At 39.7% G+C, this 19,123-nt stretch overlaps 1 protein-coding gene across 1 annotated transcript in view; it reads right to left on the reverse strand.

The window, feature by feature from the left end:
- Nucleotides 1-8,422: 8,422 nt before the first annotated feature.
- The window catches only part of LOC147606082 (cytochrome P450 71AU50-like), a 31,128-nt gene continuing 20,427 nt past the window's right edge, over nt 8,423-19,123 (reverse strand). The window contains exons 4-5 of the mRNA XM_086792900.1: nt 8,664-8,774; nt 8,423-8,545 (exon numbers count right to left, since the gene is read on the reverse strand). Coding sequence (XP_086649026.1) covers nt 8,423-8,545; nt 8,664-8,774 — 234 coding nt within the window. The remainder of the gene's footprint in view (nt 8,546-8,663; nt 8,775-19,123) is intronic.

Raw genomic sequence — 19,123 nt, forward strand, 5'->3', positions numbered from 1 at the left:
ATAGGTCCACATTAGGACCTGCTAGTTGTATCCGCCCACTTGTCAAAATTTCTAAAATGGATTCAGACCATCTAGGAGCTGTCTCTACAAGGAAAAGTGTTGAATCTAACATATCATCATCCACACCTACAGGAGCTTCGCCAGAGGTGATTCGAGACAAATGATCTGCTCTTAGATGAGTTGTTCCTTTTCGAACTGCAACTTCAAAATCAAACTCAAGAAGGATGATAAACCACCTTACTATCCTTCCAGTTGCACATGGCTTATTCACCAAATATAGCAATGCTTGATGGTCCACAAAAAATATGAATTTGTTTGCCAAAAGGTAATGGCGAAATTTTTTCACTGCATATATCATGGACAATCCTTCTCTTTCTGTTGTGGTGTAATTCCTCTCAGCATTGTTCAACTGTCGACTAGCATATGAGATTGGGAAATCCTTATTGTGTTCTCCCGATTGAGCCAAAATACATCCAATTGCAAAGTTGGAAGCATCAATATGGACATGAAAGATTTGGTTCCAATCTGGTGCCCGTAAAATGGGTGCAGTCACTAATGCTTGCTTCAACTTTTCAAAGGATTCCTCACACTCATCCGTCCAATTAAACTTTACAAGAAGAGCATATAACGGTCTGGCTAGGACAGCATACATGTAGATGAATCTACGGTAATAGCCACAATGTCCCATGAATGTTTGTACCCCTTTAGGATTGATAGGCCGAGGTAACGAGACAATGACATCAATTTTATCCATATCTGTTGAAATCCCGTTGCGAGAAACAATATGGCCCAAAATTTTCCCTTGTCTTACCATGAATTTGCACTTGTCAGGATTCAAGCATATACGATAAAGTTGACACTTTTGAAACACAAGTCTCAGGTGTTCTATATGATCATCACGCTCTTGTGAGTGAACACATAAATCATCCATGAAAATCTCAAGAAATTGCCTAAGGTACTCCTTGAATACATGACTCATTAACCGCTGAAAGGTTGCTGGCGCATTTGTTAGACCAAATGGCATAACACGATAGGCAAAGATGCCCTCTTCAGTAGCAAAGGCTGTCTTGTGTTGATCCTTTGGATCAATTGACACTTGGTTGTACCCGGAGAATCCATCCAAGAAACTATATGCCTTTTTCCCTGCAACTCGTTCCAGAACATGATCCGTGATTGGAAGTGGGTAATGATCACGCACAGTAGCTGCATTTACCTTCTTGAGGTTTACACATACTCGAAGTTTTCCATTTTTCTTGGGCACCACTACAATAGGGGAGACCCATTCAGTGTGTTCAATCTCATAGATAAATTCTGCCTCTAAGAGCTTGTCTATTTCTTCCTTTATCTTCCGTGCAAAGTTTTCATTGTAAGTATAAGGACGTTGCTTGGAGGGTTTTGCATCCTCTCGCAATGGTATTGTATGTTGACATATGCTTGGATCAACTCCTTTAAGGTCTTTATAACTCCAAGCAAAAACATCACGATACTCCTTTATTGTTTGTATTAATAACTTCTCCTCATCTAAAGACAAGTCTCTGGCAATCCACACATAGCGAGGCTCTTCTCCTGGCTTAGCAATATCAATCTTTTTTGCATCCTCTGGACCATCGTATGAAACCCCTGGCACGCTTGGTTTTTGTCGCATGGGCTGTTGAAGAACAATCTTCCGATCTTGAAGAGTGTACTGTGTGAAATTGGGAGGAACATTTAGACCTTGCTCTTGTCCACTTGAGTCTTCACTCATTGAAGACCATGCGGTTTTGAGCTCTCCTTTGCTATCTTGCATCGGATTTTTTTGTTCAATCGTTGTCTTTGCACTTCCCACACTCTTTTTTGAATCGGTTTTAAACTTGAGTTTTGGTTTTTGTTTCTTCGTCTTTTTACGATTTCTGCTAACAGTTGTTAGCTTTTCCCCTGCTTGGAATCCATCTGATCGTTTGACTTGGTCTTTGATACTGTCTTGTGCTTGGACATAGTATAGATATCCGTTCTTTCCTGAGAAGTGAGGTGGTGGTCGAGAGTTTTCACTCTTAGACTCCTCCTTTTCTTTTTGCAATCTCTCACGTTGTTCACGCTCATCTTGTCTACAGGTTCTTTTATGGCTCTTACAGCATTTTCGTTTAGGTCGGCTTCTAGGGATCTCTACCTGAACCTCCTTTCCTCTCAAGAGTAGGCGTGCCTTTCCTAACTCTTCCTCAGGGATTGTCACCTCATTATTAAAATCAGAGTCCCAGCCATCTTCCTTATCAGCATCATTAGCAGATTCGAGTGTCAAGTCCTCTACTGAGACTTCCTCGACATGCATAGCTGTTGTGGATGTATCTCTATAGTACAAATCATCTAAAAGGGCACGTGTTTGTACCATTCGTAGAGGAATAATATCATATCCATCTGAGTCACAAAATTGAATTGGCTTCGGTAAAGCACATGTCGATAATGTTGCAAGGACATGACTCCATTCTAATGGATCAATTAAATGCTCAGGGAAGGGTTGTGGAATGTATGCCTCATCTGATACACTTCGATTACCCTTAAGTCTCTCAGTGTTGAAATCCCTACATGAGGCTCCACACATCCATAGATCTTCTCGCCCATCTGACAATGTAACTCTTGAGCCCTCAGATGAAGCAGAATCAAACTCATCTATTGGAGACCTTGTTACATCACGATATGAGTGATTCCTTAGGTTGACCCTTGTGATGACAGAATCATGTCGGAGGTACAAATAATTGTATCCCCAATCTTGAATCATTTGAAATTGTCGCATGAATGGTCTACCCAATATTACTTCATAGTTTGGATGCTTTCCAAAATCCACTACTGCAAAGGTATGCTCATATTCAATCCCACATGTGGTGACCAATATGTTCTCAAGCAGCCCAAGGGGATGTTCTAAGCTTCCATCTGCTAGCTGCAAGCGCATCCTGGTACTCCTAATAGCTGGTTTGCCCCATTTTTCCCAAATGGACCTTGTCACAATGCCCACTCCTGCTCCACTATCAAGTATTGCAGTTGAAGATACTTTTCGCACTTCTAATGGGAGGGTAGCATTTCCCTGATCGTCTTCACAAAATTTTCCTACTTTGTTGATAGGAACTGGCATTACATGCTTTGTCTCAGGGTATATAGTACACTCATGGTGACCCTTTTGTAGCAATACCTGCTCTGACAAACATGTTGCAATATCATTCCACAACTCAGGTTTAAGCTTTATCAACTCAAGCAAAGGTAAGGTACAAGCCACTGGTGCTGACAAAATAGCTTGCACCATACTCATATCTTTCTCCTTTGTCAACCTTTTATGCATGGAGGGTATCCTCAAGGTTTGAGAACAGTTCTCATATTCTCCCAGATATGATGGTAAGGTTTTCATTGTATGCTTACTTCTAGGAGAAACAATTGTTTGAACTTCCTCCGGGATGCTTGGGTGTCTAAATTTGTTTTCCGTGCCTCTGGTAAAATCCACCTCAGAGAATGGAGGCGAACTAACAGAAGACATGTTCCCATTAATTTTCTCATTTACTGCGGCCCACATGTCATTTGCCATGTCCTCATTAGCATCAATAACTTCATCATTGCATGGGAAGACAAGGCTAGGTGATGGCAGAATGTCATCTTTCAATGGAGTGTCAATTGTTGGTGCAGACCTTTCACTCTGAGCTTGTGAAATGAGCTCACTTTTCATTTCTCTACTTGATGACACTTCCGGTATAGTTTCTAATGTTGGCTTAAGAGAGGTTGGGCCCCGAGGAATAGGTGGTGGTGGTCCCTCAAGTATTGACTGAGCTTCCCTAATGAGTTGCTGATGTACAGCTAGATTGATCTTCTCCTCACAAGGGTTTGGGTATTCTTGAAGCTTTTTGGGTAGCTCAGATAAAGCTGCAATGCGACTTCTATGAGCATCAATGATGGCCTCTAGAGTCTCATTCACTTTATCCACAAAAACAGAACCCCCAGAACTAACCTCAGTCGTACTAGCCTCATCTTGTTTAACACTAGGCTCAGGTTGAGGTTGATGTTCCTCACGCACTTCCTGGGATGTAAAAGTTTTATCCTTTATGTTTTGTTTAGAGATCTCTTGAGAACTAGTGGATGTACTTTTAGTTTGTTTGTTTCGGTTCTTCTTCCTCCTAGTGGTCTTTTTTCTACTGGACTGTAGGGTTTTGTCCACTAGATTTGTCTTTGCGTCCCTAGTTCGAGGTGTCTCATCAGTTTGTATTTCAGCGTTTCTTGTCTGTGATCGAGTCATGACTCTAAGTGGCACGACATCCTCATTCTCAGATGAAGGTGGCGATGGAACTGTGCCTACAAGGTTGAGTGAAACCTTTGGTTGAGAGGTGCCTTCCTCATGTCGTTTCAGCAGACAGTCTTTTGGGAAGTGTTCTACACAACACCCTAGACAATATCTTTCGATTGGTGGAAACTGTTGTACTGTTGTATTTGACCGAGATGCTTGCCTTGAGCGATGTGGACAATCACGAGCCCAATGGGGTTCTCCGCACTCATAACAGGGACCCATTGGTTTGGCCTCTACTTTCCTTGGCTGCCATTGACCTGAGGGGCCTGGAGTCCTAGGTTGGTAGCCGCCTAGCAACATTAAAGAGTTTTGTTCCCCTGGTTGAACGTCCAGTGCTGGGCTTGGGTATGCGGGACTTTCAAAGAGATTATCTTTGGATGAATATGATGCGTATTCTTCTTCCACATAGCCTGGGTTTACCAAGTCTCTACACATATTTGAATTGTCATAGTCGACAACCCTCACAGGAGCAGTCCCTGGAGCAGGAGGTTGAGCACCAAGAACAGGTCGTGCTTGTTCTTGTGTCATCGGTGGCTTACGTTCAAAACTAGTATACTATTGATACATTTGTGGAGCCACTCCACCCCTCGGCTGCTCACGTTCCTGTCTCATTCTCGCAATGCGAGTACATTCCTGTGTGGTATGAGTAAAGTTCCATGCACAGGCTTGGCACCACTTCTTTGTGGGTTGGTTTGTGACTAGAGGAGAAAAGGTATTACAGTCCTCTGTTTTATGGTCACCGCCACATGCTCCACAAAGATGAGGACCTGTAGGAAGTATACTCCTCATTCTCTGTTGCTGTTGTTGTGGCTGCATGGGTGGACGATAGGTCTGTCCCAATCTCCTTAGTACTAGGTTAGCTATCTGGTCTGGATTTACTAGCGCGCTAGACCCTGAACTTTGGTCATCACCCCACTGATTTCTAGGTTTCACCTCAGGGCCAGAACCATCTTGGAACTTGAAGTTATCGGTGAAATCCATAGCATCATGGCAACACTCATTGAAACTTGTATGCTTCTTTGCATAGAGATGTGTATGCAGTGTTAAATTTTTGAGGCCTTTTAAGAAGAGAGAAATTAATCGACTTTGGGCGGGCTTTTCATCTTCTGGGCAACGATTAATGTACTGCTTCATTCTATTTACACAGTCTCTAACACTCTCATTCTCGCCTTGCTTGAAAGAGTAGATGTGTGCTACCGTGTCATGTTGAATTCCCATCAAAGAAAAAGCAGCAATGAATCTCTCTTCCAAAACTCGTAAAGAAGTTTTGTCTGAAGCTTCTAATGCCTGAAATCAAGCAAGGGCTTTTCCTTCAAGAGTGAGTCCAAACCCTTCTATTTGAGTATGCTTATCAGCAACTTGCTCAGCTCGAACTGCTTGCCTAAAAGCTGCTACATGATCGTATGGATCTCCTGACCCTTCATACTTCTTAACCAATTTCTGAAGAGTTGATGGCCTTACTTGTCGTGAATACTCATCATAGGGCCTACGGCCTCTCACTCTCAGTGGAAATTGTTCCTCTCTTTGGAAAGATGGTCCACATGTTTCCAAAATTGGTGTGGGTACCCTATTACCAGCCTCACCAAACCCTTCCAAAGATCTTGTCACCCTCATTTCAGGAGGTGCATTTATAGGAGGCCGAGTTGGCTCCCCTATCCTCCGATTGTTATAGTGAGAAAGATGTTGGTGTGGTGTGACCTGAGGTCGCACATTTGGTGTAGGACGATATCTTGGTGCTAGAGTTGGGCTACTAGCAGTGGTCCACTTAGATGTTGAAGGTCCCTCTCTAGTGAACTCTCGTAGGGGAGGAGCAACAGTTTCTCCAAGAAAGGCTGTCTCTCCTGGTTTGGCTGTATTTGTTGATAACACTTCCATAAATAATGGTTGTCCTTTCCACGTGAGTTCCCGAATCTCCTTCCAATCTAAGGTTCGGTATTCATTGGCCCATTTATCAATTATTCTGTTCATGTGTCCTGCAAGCTTCTCAACTACCACCACATGAGCTAGAGGAAGATCTAGCTGTGGCAATTTAGTCGTGGCATAATATCCCTCTGACGAGTCCTTATAGACCTCTTGAAGTGGGTCATCCTGTAAGACCTTAGTCACAGGAATTTGTCGTACAAACTCCCATTGGCATTCAGCCCCCTGATCCAGTTTTCTCTTGCCTTTCCTATCCCTTTCCAAATTTAGATCTACAAGAAGTAAATCATCTATGGATGGCTTTGAGGACTGGGCATTGGATGGTCCAGGCATGTCAGGCTCGATGAGCCAGTCATCTCTAGACACCCTTGCTCTGGAAAGTTCAGATAAGTCTAAGAACTCGGTTTTAGAGAGCTCCCCTAATTTGTCTACATTTTCTGGATGGTAGGTGACTTCGTAGCGAACACCATCTCCACCCATATACATGTTACCCTGGTCATTGACGAGAGGTGCTCTATCAAGTTCTGAGAAAATGTCGGCGATCTTAACAAGATACCGTTGTTGTGGATCCCTAAAGATCTCAGCTCCTTGAGCATTTGTGTAGACATATTGGAGTCTCACATTGAGTGTTAACCCCATGGTGTCGGCTTCAAATGGATTAAAGGATCTTGAGGGTGTCCTATTTGGGGCTACGGGATGACTATTTGTCGGCCCTAGATTGTCCATGGACAATGAACTAGTTGTTCTAGAGGAAAGGGTATCGGATTGGGATTCAGATAGGGTTTCAGCAATATCTGCCAAATTGCCTACCGATTGGGTCCCACTTTCTTGCGTAGGTACTCTAGAAGGTGCCCTAGGTCCTATGGCAGAATCTACACGACGTCCCGACCGCAAGTGCATAAGGTCAAATTTTTTTGGTTTTTTATGTGTTTACTAAAAGGAGTATGTGTGGCGTAACTATCTATCCTATTTATTTTAAATGATTTTTTTTAAATGATTTTATGTTTTTTATTTTTTTATTTTTTTTAAACTTACACAAAAATTATGAATCACACTAAAAAAATACTAATTATGCGCAAAGTTACAAAACTTAAAAAAAATGCAGGTTACACTAATTATGCAAAAAATTAAAAATGAAGAATTACAAAATATGCACAAAGGTAGACTCCTAAAAACACTTAATTTATTATTATTTTTTAAATTTTCTTTAGTTTTCTTTTGTTTTTTCTCCTTTTGTTTTGTTTTTGTTTTTGTCTTTTTTTGTTTTTGTTTTTGTCTTTTTTATTTTTTTTGTTTTTTTTTTGAACTAATAAATTTCGTGCCTAATAAAAAATATGAATTTACTAATTATGCATCATTTACAAAAATTCTTAAAAAAAATAAAAAATAAAAAATGCAAGCTACCTTAATTATGCAAAAATTTAAATGATGAACAATGGTTTCAAAATACAAAAATAAAAATTGTTTTTTCTTCTTCTTCTTTTTTTCTTTTTTTAATAGAATTTTTTGGTTTTGTCTTTTTTTTTAATAACAAAAAGTTAAAACAATGCAAATCACTCTAATTATGCTAAAAATTACAGAAATGAAAAATAAAAAATATGCAAACAATATGGACCCCTAAAAAAATAATAATAATTTTTTTATTTTTTTTATTTTTATTTTTTATTTTTATGATTTTTTTTTAATTTCTTTTTCTCAATTTAATTGTTTTTCTTTTTTTCCCCTTTTTTTTTAAAGAGACTAATATCTTTTTTTTTAAAATACAAAAATTTAATTGTTTTTTTTAATCTTTTTTCTCTTTTTTTTTAATATTTAATTGTTTTCTTTTTTTCCTTTTTTTTTTAATTCTTTTTTTAAATATATATATATATATATATATATTTATTGTTTTATTGTTTTATTTTTTTATTATTTTTTTTAAAAAAAATACAAAAATCATGAAAATTTAAATTTTTTTTAAAAAAAACAAAAAAAATAAAAAATCCCACCAACCTTATCTTTCGCTCGCCGTTCGCCGGATTTGCCGCTGGCGCACGTGGTCGTCTTCAACGCGCCAGCTGCTCCACCACCTTCTACCTTCCGCTTTCTCTTCAACGGCCAGGCGCCTCCACAGTTTGGAGCCGGCCTCGGCCTTCTTGCACCTTCTACTGGTTGCAGCTTGGCCTTCTTCACGCAGCCTCCACGTCGACTCCAGGCTACTGCCCTTCACCGCCTTCCACGCTTCTTATGCTGCTGCGGACGCTGCCGTTGAGAAGCCCAAGCCCCTCGGCCCTCCTCTTTCTTCTTCGCCGGCCTGCCTTCCACTGCTGCAGCCTTAGTCGCCTCCAGCTGCCAGTCTCACCAGTTGCGCCTTCTGTCTGCTACAGCAACTGCCTTCGCTTCTTCCGCTCTCTCAGGCGCCCTCCACGCAGGCTTTACCTCCACTCGGCCTCTATCAACCCTTCGCCCTTAGCTCTGCAGCCGCCTCTGCTTCTTCTTTCTGCCGGCTGCTCACCGCTCCCAGCGCCGGCTCCTCTGCTCTTCCACACCTCTCGCCGACCAGCCTTCGCTCGTTGGCCTTGCCTCCCGCCAACGTAAAAATGATTAAAACAATTATATATATATATATATATATATAATTGTTTTTTTTTCTTAAAAGCCGTCTGCAGCGCTCGCATCCCTGCAAAAATAGAAATAGATTTATATTTTTCCTTCTTTTTTTTTTTTGGCTGGCCGCCTCTGCCTTCGCTCGGCCACCTACTTCCACGTGATTAATAATATATATATATATATATATATATATATTATTGCCGCCTTCACACACTTGTTGGCCTCACGACCCCCTCCACGATGCAGCTCTCAAAGCAACTGAAAAATAGAAATATATATCTATATATATATAGATTTATATTTCTTTCTTAAGGCCGCCTTCAAGGCTCTTTCAACGGCCACTCAATACTTCCACGCGACCATTCTTCACGATGCAACAGCCTATGCCTTTTGTGTGTTTTTTTTAAAAAATATATATATATATATATAACAAAAATACAAATAAAATTTGCAACCACTCTCCTCTTTTCTTTTCTTTTTTTTCCCTTTCTCCCTTCTCTTTCCCTCTCTCCTCTCTTCCTTGAGCGGGCTCCACGCTTGGGAGTCTATGGAGCTTGCATAAGCTATGGAAGAGCTTAGCAACGCACCTCTTTTCTTTTTCTTTTTTTTTTATTACTAATCACGTGTTAACGAAGAGCATGAAAGCATGAAATGGCAAAAAACAATGAATGTAAGCATAATGACGGTACTTGAAAAGGAATAAAATCAATAAAACTTAAAAAACAATGCGGGAGAAACCTCAACCGCTCAATAGTTTTTTTCTTATCCTAACCTTATCTACTCACACCGGGATCGCACACCCGAACTTATCCTAATCACTCAATGGTTTTGCAACCAAAAGAGAAAATAGTGGTGGTTTCCACACACTCTCAACCGGATTTGAGTCTTCTCCCCGGCAGCGGCGCCAATGGAGAGACGGAATAACTCTCTCACTTGTAGCAAGAGTAGTATGATCCACACTTAGCTCAATCCAATGGGATTTGCATCCCTTTCGGAGCTAGGGATTCAACCCGTACCGGTGCACAAAAGCTTATCCATTTGATGGAGAGAATGCTAAGAAAACTACTACTATTGACATAGATTCAACACACACTCAAGCTCAATCTTGCCATACTCATTTACTCATCATCCCACTCCTTCATACATCCAAACAAGAAGAAAGCTAAGCTATTGCATACACAAGCTCAAAGCATCCTTCATTCTCAAAATCTTACTCCCTAGCATGCACACAAACCTTGAAGCTATCAACAAAGAAACATGCATACTAGAGAATAGACAAGAGAAGAGAGACAAACATCACTCATTGCATTGAATTAACAAAAGAATAGAACTTACAACAATGTTGATGGGGAGTGAGAAGAGCTTGCACCTCTATGGAAGAAGAGGGAGAGCTAGTCTCAAGAGAGCTCAAACATGAGTTTGCCCAATGTGTCCATGCTCTCAAATGAGCCACCTTTTATACAAAAATTCTAGAACTCTCAAAAGTTCCCATGTGGGATTATTGTGAAGCCCTCTCCCACATTCATCTACAAAGTGGAACTCTTTATAAGAGCCCTAAGTATCTTTTTTGTTGCTTCCTTGTATTGATCTTCATTTGCATGCAACAGTACCCATGTACACATATCTCTGTCCCAGTTTCATAAAATAGTCCACAATGCAAAGTAGACCTCACATACCTCAGTATGCGTCTCAATGCATCCAAATTCGGCTTGCGAGGAACGTGCATAAGCTGACTCACCAACCCAACAGCATAGCTCAAATCTGGCTTCGTGATCGTCATGTATATCAAGCTTCCTACTATGCGCCTGTACATAGTAGGATCCTCCAAAAGTCATGCCGTACAAAACGTTAAAAGCACAGATCGAAGATGGTGCCCACATACAAAATCAAGTAGTATTGTAATTTCTATACAGACTCAAGGAAGGGCCCACACAACATTGTCGACTCACCCCTACCTTGTTGATCGCATGGCATGATAGGGGCAAAACTGCACGCTGCTATCGATCCCTTCGCACCGTTACAGAAGCAAAAAGAATGCACTAGATCACCTGAAGGCACATGGAAACTATGCCTGGGAATGTTGTGGTCGCACGACGCAAGGACGGAGGTGTATGGAAGTCAAAAATGGATGATGTGGTCCCACATCTCTATATATACCTGAGATGGACTGTTGGGACACGTGGCACACTTCCATTCGTTGTCTCCAATGGCTAGTGACACGTGGCCCATTCTCATTGGATTGTTCATCAACAATATCTTCCATGTAGCGTTTCATGATTCGTTGTCGTACAAGAAGGTATGGATGTTGTAGATAAATGTTTTTGCTCATTTTATCGTTCCAATGTATCCGCAACGGCACGACCTCTCAGTTTTTAGCAATTGAACCTCTCCACCCATCACACCGTTCCAGAATGGCTGCTTCTACACCATCAGCAACTCATGCCTCATTGAGGTCACCATCCCCAGTGGGTGGTTCAAAGCCTTCACCAAAAACACCTATTGGTTTGTAGTCTTCAAGGGTATCTCCATCCATATCCAATGTTTCAAAAAAGAGAGGGCTTTCCATATCTCCTACAACAGTTACCAACTCATCTAAGAAAGTGAACAAAACAAGCAAACCCTCTCCAACAAAGCCTACTGGCCCCTCTAGTCTTTCTCTTAGTGCACTATATACCCAATCAAAGTTAAGTGTATCTGAAGCATGTGGAACACTTTCTCATAGATTTAGAGGCAAATGATATAGAGGAGGAACTTGGACCTGAGGAGGAGGAGAGGCTTGCTAAGGATAATGAAATCACATAATTAAAGGCACATACAATTGCTCAGTCACCCACAAGGAAAGTGGAGATCCATTGCATAAATATATTGTTCCTTCATTGCCAAGTTTTCCTATCAAGGATAAGGAGTATTTACACCTTTCTGATATTCAAAAGTTATTTAACTTGAGGGAGGACTATTGTCTTGCCACCATCAATGTAGAGGGTTCTGAAGCTGCTGAAGGGCTTATTGATATTGAGAATGAGCATAATGATGAGCTTGTTGCTTTAGATGTGTCTACTTCAGATGACAAGTTCATTCACTCAACTCATGCTTTATTACCATGTATTAAGAAATCACAATAGTCGGAACCATTGATCTCCGATGATGAATTTAATTAGCTTCAAGCTTCACTTGGTATTGCCGATGTTGGTTGGAAGGGAACATAGTGATTATGTCCAACTTAAAGACATCAAAGAAACTTCAATCTCATTCTGGACAAGATGAAAATCAAAAGGTAAGTGAATATGAATTTGAATCCATACATTATATTATTTTAACTTACAATAATTTCACAAGGTTCCTCTTGTTTACAGTTGGAGCAAGCAGATGAAGACAAACTTCTGAGGGAGAGGTAAAGGCTCAAGGCAAGCAGGTTCTAGCAAGAAAGATACTGCACTTGGACACTATTTGTCCAAAATGGATGAGAATATTTTCCATGTGTTACATAGCGAGTTCTCTGAGGATGTAGACCGGCTTATACTTTGTATTAAAGCTCTCTGCTAACTGTATGGCTTCTCAACTATATAAGCCAATGCTAGCAAAATCATGTTTCTTGAGAAGACAACCGCTACTAGAATTTTTGGTTATATAACTGTAAACAAGAGGAACCTTGTGAAATTATTGTAAGTTGAAATAATATACTGTAATGCATTGATGGTGGCAAGACAATAGTCCTTGCTCAAGTTAAATAACTTTTGAATATCAGAAAGGAGTAAATACTCCTTATCCTTGATAGGAAAACTTGGCAATGAAGGAACAATATATTTATGCAATGGATCTCCACTTTCCTTGTGGGTGACTGAGCAATTGTATGTGCCTTTAATTATGTGATTTCATCATCCTTAGCAAGCCTCTCCTCCTCCTCATGTCCAAGTTCCTCCTCTATATCATTTGCCTCTAAATCTATGAGAAAGCAAAAGTTTGAAGAGCCTTCAATCTCCTCAAGATCCTCCTCTTCACCTCTAAGAGGATATTTGACAATGGAGAAAACTATAAGGGCAGCAACTTTGACCATTCTCCTGCAAGCTTTTGGATGAGAGGAGCATTCTACATTTTCTAATAAAAACCTTTGAAGTTTGTACATACTACACCTCTTTGTAAATGTTTGTCTCCTAATAGAGGAGGTCCCCACAGCGACATGGACATACTCCTTGCTATCAATCAAGATAGAAGGCTCTATAGTTTCCTCAAATTCATCAAAGTCCTCTTTGATAAATGGCATGGCATGATTAATAATCATTGAGACATTAACTTCTCGATTGAAAATATTCTTAGCAACTAAGAAGAAAGAGGCCTCAATTCCACTTTCAATAAGAAAATCCAACATTCTCTCTGTAGGAGACACCACTACTATCTCACAAAGACCAGGAGCCTTGCATGATGACTTAAACTTCTTTGATGCCATATGACCTACCTTTGGTGACTTTGTAAGTGTTCCACATGCTTTAGATACACTTAACTTTGATTGAGTATATAGTGCACTAAGAGAAAGACTAGAGGGTTTGCTTGTTTTATTCACTTTCTTAGATGAGTTTGTAATTGTTGTAGGAGATATGGAAAGCCCTCTCTTTTTTGAAACATTGGATATGGATGGAGATACCCTTGAAGACTACAAACCAATAGGTGTTTTTGGTGAAGGCTTTGAACCACCCACTGGGGATGGTGACCTCAATGAGGCATGAACTGTTGCTGATGGTGGAGAAAAAGCCATTCTGGAATGGTGCGATAGGTGGAGAGGTTCAATTGCTAAAAACTGAGAGGTCGTGCCATTGCGGATACATTGGAACGATAAAATGAGCAAAAACGTTTATATACAACATCCATACCTTCTTGTACGACAACGAATCATGAAATGCTACATGGAAGATACTGTTGATGAACGATCCAATGAGAACGGGCCACGTGTCACTAGCCATTGGAGATAACGAATGGAAGTGTGCCACGTGTCCCAATAGTCCATCTCAGGTATACATAGAGATGTGGGACCACATTATCCTATTTTGACTTCCATAGACCTCCGTCCTTGCGTCATGCGACCACAACATTCCCAGGCATAGTTTCCATGTGCCTTCAGGTGATCTAGTGCATTCTTTTTGCTTCTGTAAAACGGTGCGAAGGGATCGATAGCAGCATGCAGTTTTGCCCCTATCGTGCCATGCGGTCAACAAGATAGGGGTGAGTCAACAATGTTGTGTGGGCCCTTCCTTGAGTCTGTATAGAAATTACAATACTACTCGGTTTTGTATGTGGGCACCGTCTTCGATCTGTGTTTTTAACCTTTTGTACGGCATGACTTTTGGAGGATCCTACTATGTACAGGCGCATAGTAGGAAGCTTGATCTACATGACCATCACCAAGCCAGATTTGAGCTATGCTGTTGGGTTGATGAGTCAGCTTATGCAGGTTACTCGCAAGCCAAATTTGGATGCATTGAGACGCATACTGAGGTATGTGAGGTCTACTTTGCATTGTGGACTATTTTATGAAACTGGGACAAAGATATGTGTACATGGGTACACAGATGCTGATTGGGCTGGTAGTATCTCAGATAGAAGATCTACTAGTGGCTTCATTTTTTCTTTAGGGAGTGTTGCTATGACTTGGAGCAGCAAAGAAGCATCCTACGGTTGCTCTATCGAGTACTAGAGAGGTCGAGTACAGAGGTGCTGCTATGGAAGCATGTGAGGTAGCTTGGTTGAGAAAGCTACTTGCAGATTTGGGTCTATCAGTGGATAGACAAGTTAATCATTTTCTGTGTGACAACATTAGCAGTATACAGTTGTCCAGGAACCCAATTTTTCATGCTCGCACGAAGCATATAGAGGTCCACTACCATTTTGTTAGAGAGAAGGTTTTGGCAGGAAATGTTGACCTTGTTTATGTCAGCACACAGGATTAGGTTGCTTACATCTTCACCTAAGCATTGGGTACAGAGAAGCTCTGCAGATTCAGGGCTTTGCTTGGTGTACGAGATGGAGTTGAGCTCGAGGGAAAGTGTTAAGATATCGAGCTCATCTAGTGAGACGGTGGACACTGATGACCCGCCTGGGGGATAGGCCCCACTTACACCACTGGCATGGTTGGTGAGATCATGGGTGATATGCGGCCAATGGATGACAAGCTGTGTGACAGCCATTCTAGAGACTTGCATAGTTATAGCACGAGCTCATTTAGTTGGGTTCACACTATAGAGAACCCTAGTATGTATTTGGTTGAGTACCTTTTCATATTGTGTGCTCTTATCTTTGTATATGGTGTGTTGAGTGTTGTGTGAAGAAGAAGAAGATTTTCAGCCTCTCACCGTTTGTGTTCTCTTTTAGGGTTTTGTGAGTGTGTGTGCTTGCAAGAGCTCAAGCTCTCTTCTCCCCTCTATCTTTTCAAAACCACTACCACAACCCACTTTAAAGAAGAGTCACTATGGGGAAGCATCAACATCAGGAAAACATATTGCCACCTCCTCCAACCCACTAGCACCCATCTCACCTAGTAGTTCACAAGATTCATCTTCTAGGACCAGATTTTAAGAGGTTTCAAAAATTTCTCCACATAGACAAACACCACAAAAAGGAACAAGGAGAAATAACCGTGAAAAAACATAGACAAACATAGACAAACACCACAAAAAAGAACAAGGAGAAATAACCGTGAAAAATATCCATGTACGACAGATTAACTCTCAATGGATTCTCATTGATCTTTTAGCAGGTCAAGGATATTATGAGGATTCCCAAAACAAAACCAATCACCCTGGTTTTAAACCCAGTAAAGTGAAGAGTCTCTACCTAAGTACTCACACTACACTCAAGGCCTCAATCTCATCATCACAACATTCTAAGGCTCCCAAGGCCCCCAAGGGAAAGAAATTCAAAACAACATCATCACTGCCACCAAAAAGGTTTGGATCCCTAAAAACCAATCAAAAGTTTCATGTACCAACCACTATAGAAGCTAGAGATATAATGAAGCCTCAACTTCCAAGATTACACCATGCTTGCTTGAAAGAGATCTATCAGTCGCCTCCGCATCTAGAATTCCACCATCTCCATCATCTTTCCAAGAACGATCTCACACAAGAAATGCTGGTGAAACAATCTCTCTAGTCTGTTCTTCTGAAAGTACCCTGCTACTTTTGCAATTGGATAGCAAAAATCTAGCAGTAGCAAGGTGCACCACCACCACTTAAGTCCTTGGATTAGAGTCAGCATGGAAAGGATGGCCAAAAAAGGCCTACAAATTGTTGAGTGAAGTCAAGGTGTGATGTGATTTAGGAAGGGGGATTGCCCATATAAACCCTACTTTTTTACCCCTAACCACATTAACTCCCTAATAACCACTAGATTTTAAATTAAAGGAAGCATCATACACAAATTATACCAAGTATAAAAAAGGAAAACAGTAAAAATTATCTAAAAACTTTTTAAAAAAAAAAAGAGAAAAAACAAAATTAGAGCAGCAAGAGCACTATATCCAATTTGGGGTGACACTTGATCTTGCTTGCATCCTACCTTCTTCTATGAGTTTAGTGATTGCAGATCATCAAACTCCAACAAATCAACAATAGATCTCCACAGCTAGATCATCTGCACAACAATGAAGGCATGCCCCTCGTTAACTTTTATTTTGCCAACGAATGCTAATAAATCTTGTGGGATACATGAAAAGTAAACCAATTCACTAAGTGCATTCAATTCTTACTCTAATTTGTCATATCCAATTGTTTTTCATCCCAACAAACCTAGGGTACTATTACCAAACCTATAAATATACCTTTAAACCATGGGGAGAGCATAAGGATAGAGATTTCAGGTATGTGGTGTAGTGCATGCATGAGCAGCTCCCAAACCCACCACACATGCATTTTTTCTACGAGTAGACAAGGAATCACATGAATCAGATAAAGATCCTCAGTAATAGAAGGTATCACGTAAGAAGGTGCCTGAAAGATGGTTCACAAATTCCTGCCAATTACACTATTAAGGAGTGAAGGAAGGCAAAGAAAGAGGCCAGGAAGGATAACACCCTCAGCAAAAGGGGGCACATGCGAGTCAACTAATATTAAAGGACAGTGCGACGAATTATGGATCTGAAGGAAAGGTAAGCTGGCTCGCATGACTTATAAGCTTTGTCTTTGCCATTTTTTGCAAGCTTAGTTCATTTGTCATCGTGGTTTCATATCTCATACATGTTGTAATTTGTTGTACGAAAGGGTAGTAGGTCGCTCCTACTAACAGCTTGAGGGTAGTAGGTCGCTCCTACTAACAGCTTGATAGAATAATAAGTACTGCAAGTAGCACAACGAAGTTGAGACTTGGGAGTGGCTCAAACACGAGGTAGTGGTCCACTGATGTGGATATCCAATGAGCTCAACAGGGTAACTTGGTGAGTAGTTGAACTTGAATTTTAATTATCACCCAACTTGTTTTACTTCTTGAGGATATCCAACAAACATCCCTATGATCCCACAAATACATTATTAAATGATGATACCCATGAAAAGGTAATGTATAATACCATTGGAACATGGATATCACTCCTTCCTTTCGAAGGTAACCCAGATGATGTTTATTTGGAAGAACAATTGATTCCATATTTAGGTGGATTGTACAAATCAAAAGACTCTGTACAAGATTATGTAATAAGAAACCTTTTTTTATAATGTAATGTTGTAAGATTCCTCCCCAGCCTCTCAAGATGTCCAGCATCTTCCCCTGTAATCAATCCCCTCTTCAGAAATATAAAAGATCTTGTTTCTAACCGTTTTATCATAGAGAGAGAAAATATTCTAGAGAGAGAATATTCAGATTTTGAATATTTTTAGATAGAAAAATTTCTCATATTATTAAAATGAATTCCCCTGAAACAGAAATTCAAAAAGAACTTTCCAATGTGCAATTGGAATTAATTAGAAATGGGTATAAAGGACAGTCTAAGGGTCTAGATTTTCAGAAATTTTGGGATTATGGTCCAATTAAGGTTCTTATGGGCCAATAGCATCAATCCATGTGTAGGGAGGAGATAAATCCAATTTGTAAAAGAAGATACCCAAAAATGAGTAAATGCTCACATAAGATGAAGAGTTGACTATGTACAAGGTTTATTAGTAAGAAACTATGAGTAATATAAAAAATATGAGATATTTTGGGTATCCAAAAATGAGTAAATGCTCACATAAGATGAAGAGTTGAAAATTTACAAGGTTTATTAGTAAAAAACTATGAGCAATATTAAAAATATGAGATATTTTGGGTATAATGATTCCATTTTGACACATATGTAAGGAAGGGGAGTCCATTAAAAGAGGTGCATACTTCACATGCTTGAATGAGTTTTAAACTCAAAAATAATGTGATATTTTTATCTCTCCTCTCTCTTGAACCAAACCAAATCAAAAGGGAACCAAACCGAATAAAAAAGGAACCAAACTAGGTCCAAATCTAGTCCAAATTCAACCAAATTGAATCTGAAAAATTATAGAAATCAGTTAGCCTTGGTTGCCTCCCTCTCCTATAAATATAACATGAGTCCTTTGAAAAAAATAGGAGAATTTTACTATATTAGAATTATGCTGAAATAATGTTAATTTTTACTATTCTCTAAAATTCTCTCCAAATTGATGAAATTGGAGCTTCCCTCTTTCTTCAATCCCCATTGGTGACTCCATCAACATACTAAACCAATTGATTAGTTGGGAGCCTCTACCGTGAACAAAGAATCAAGCAATTTGTAAGGTAAATGGTGAATTTTGATCTTTTCTATAATTTCTCAATGTTTCTCTCTTCTCAACCCCTCTCAAGCTTGAGAAGCTTAATTGGAATGGTTTTTGAATGCTATTGAACTTAATTGTTGAATGGTAGTGAAGAGTTACATAATTTGATGAATGGAAGTGAAGAGTTACATAATTTGATGAATGATTTAATTGGAATGGTTTTTGAATGCTATTGAAGTTAATTGATGAATGGTAGTGAAGAGTTATATAATTTTTGATGAATGCTATTGAAGTTAATTGATTAAGATAGTTAAGAATTACATAAATTTTCATTTATACTTAATTCAAATGGTTTTTATGTAATTTCTCTCTCTCACTCAAGAAATGGTCATACTCATGACCCATTCTCAATCCAAATGAAGCTTTTCATAAAGCTTTTCCTTAATCCAAGACTAATCTATGCTTGAGGCCAAATTAATGGCTTTTTTCTATGCTTTTAGTTTATGTATTTCATGAATATTGATGATTCAATCCATTATGGATTAATGATCCAATTAGGGATCATTCTAAT

This window comes from Cibotium barometz, chromosome 58 (genome assembly GCF_041138505.1).
Source record: "Cibotium barometz isolate CiBa-2024 chromosome 58, ASM4113850v1, whole genome shotgun sequence".
NCBI classification, from domain to species: domain Eukaryota; kingdom Viridiplantae; phylum Streptophyta; class Polypodiopsida; order Cyatheales; family Cibotiaceae; genus Cibotium; species Cibotium barometz.